Source organism: Austrofundulus limnaeus, unplaced genomic scaffold (genome assembly GCF_001266775.1).
Source record: "Austrofundulus limnaeus strain Quisiro unplaced genomic scaffold, Austrofundulus_limnaeus-1.0 Scaffold109, whole genome shotgun sequence".
NCBI lineage: Eukaryota > Metazoa > Chordata > Actinopteri > Cyprinodontiformes > Rivulidae > Austrofundulus > Austrofundulus limnaeus.
The window spans coordinates 218,871-220,275 of NW_013952511.1; the positions used below are offsets into that span (position 1 = coordinate 218,871).

The 1,405-nt window shown below is 38.9% G+C and overlaps 1 protein-coding gene across 1 annotated transcript in view; it reads right to left on the minus strand.

Moving 5' to 3' along the window:
- Positions 1-1,405, minus strand: part of notum1b (notum, palmitoleoyl-protein carboxylesterase b) — a gene marked incomplete in the record, with an annotated part of 14,830 nt that overhangs the window by 4,036 nt on the left and 9,389 nt on the right. The window contains 1 exon segment of the mRNA XM_014014010.1: positions 1,276-1,323. Within this exon segment, the coding sequence (XP_013869464.1) occupies positions 1,276-1,323 (48 nt within the window).

Sequence of the window (1,405 nt, forward strand, 5' to 3'; positions counted from 1 at the left end):
GTTGAATGAAATTAACATAATTATTAATTTATTGTAAAAACATGACAGATAATTTGTGAAACAGATCCAATTCAGCTGCTGTTTATCTGTTAGTTTCTATGGAGGCTGTGAGCTGTTGTCCTGTTTGGTCTGTTTCTGCTCCTCCATGCTGTCACAGATGCTACCAGTGGACGGTATGGGTGGGTCTCAGTCTAGTGTTCTATATTTAAGTCTATGGTAGTGACCAAAAGTACAAGATTGTGGATACAAGACGTCAAAATGAGTTTTCTCTGCAGGGTAGCTGGACTCAGATATAATGAGAGACTCAGAATAGAGCCGCTACTCCTCCACATCGAGAGGAGCCAGTTGAGGTGGTTTGGGCATCTGGTTAGGATGCCTCCTGGACGCCTCCCTATAGGGAGGTGCTTCAGGCCAACTGGGAGGAGACCCAGAGGAAGACCCAGGATACCCTGAAAGGAACTATGTCTCATGGCTGGCCTGGGAACGCCTTGGAATCTTCCTAGAAATGCTGGAAGAAGTGGAAAAAGAGGTCTGGGCTTCCCTGCTCAAGCTGCTGCTTCTGCACGCCGACACTGGATCAGGCGATAGCTAATAGGTGGATGGGTGTTAGCAAAATCTCATGAACTACTGTATGAAATTCAATATAATTTGCAAAAACTAATCTGGATGTAAACTGGATGTACAGCTACATCTGATTAACTTTAGGAATTTTTCCAATTTGAAGTGGCCGCCACAGCCAACTGAACTTAAGAAATAAAACAATTGTTATAAATTGGTTAGTTAGACAGATACTGAGCTAAAATGTGGTGTGGTGGGAGCTGAGGTCATAATAAAAAAAAAACCTACTGTGTCTCATACAGCAATATCACATCAGATCGTTTCTCAGCATAACATGATTTTATATAAAGTGAGTACATGCATTCTTTTAAGAAATGCTTAATTTTTTATTTAAAAAAGTGATTTCATTTTAAATTTGTTTTTAAACAAAAAAATGTCTGCAAATGCTGCTCAAGCTGCAACTAATTCTCTGTCAGGGACTATTTTCAGCAGCGGATGCACTCGTTTTTGAGTTTATTTACAGCAACAGCAGGAGAAATGCATAAATAAACGTGTTCAGAACATCAATCCTTTTAATCTTCAGGTTAAATAAACAGAAAGTTCAAGTTTGAGTTTAAACACCTGATGTTAACTGTGCATTTATTCACACTCTATTTGATTAAACTGAGTAACTCATTTATTAAAAGAAAAGATAAGTGTATTAAAATATTTACTTACGATCTGGTTAGGAGTTCATGGGACAAACAAGCCGGAGCGAACAGTGCTCTGCCAATCAGAGCAAAGCACAAGTTTATTAAACAATAATTTCATTTGGTGTGTGTGTGTGTGTGTGTGTGTGTGTGTGTGT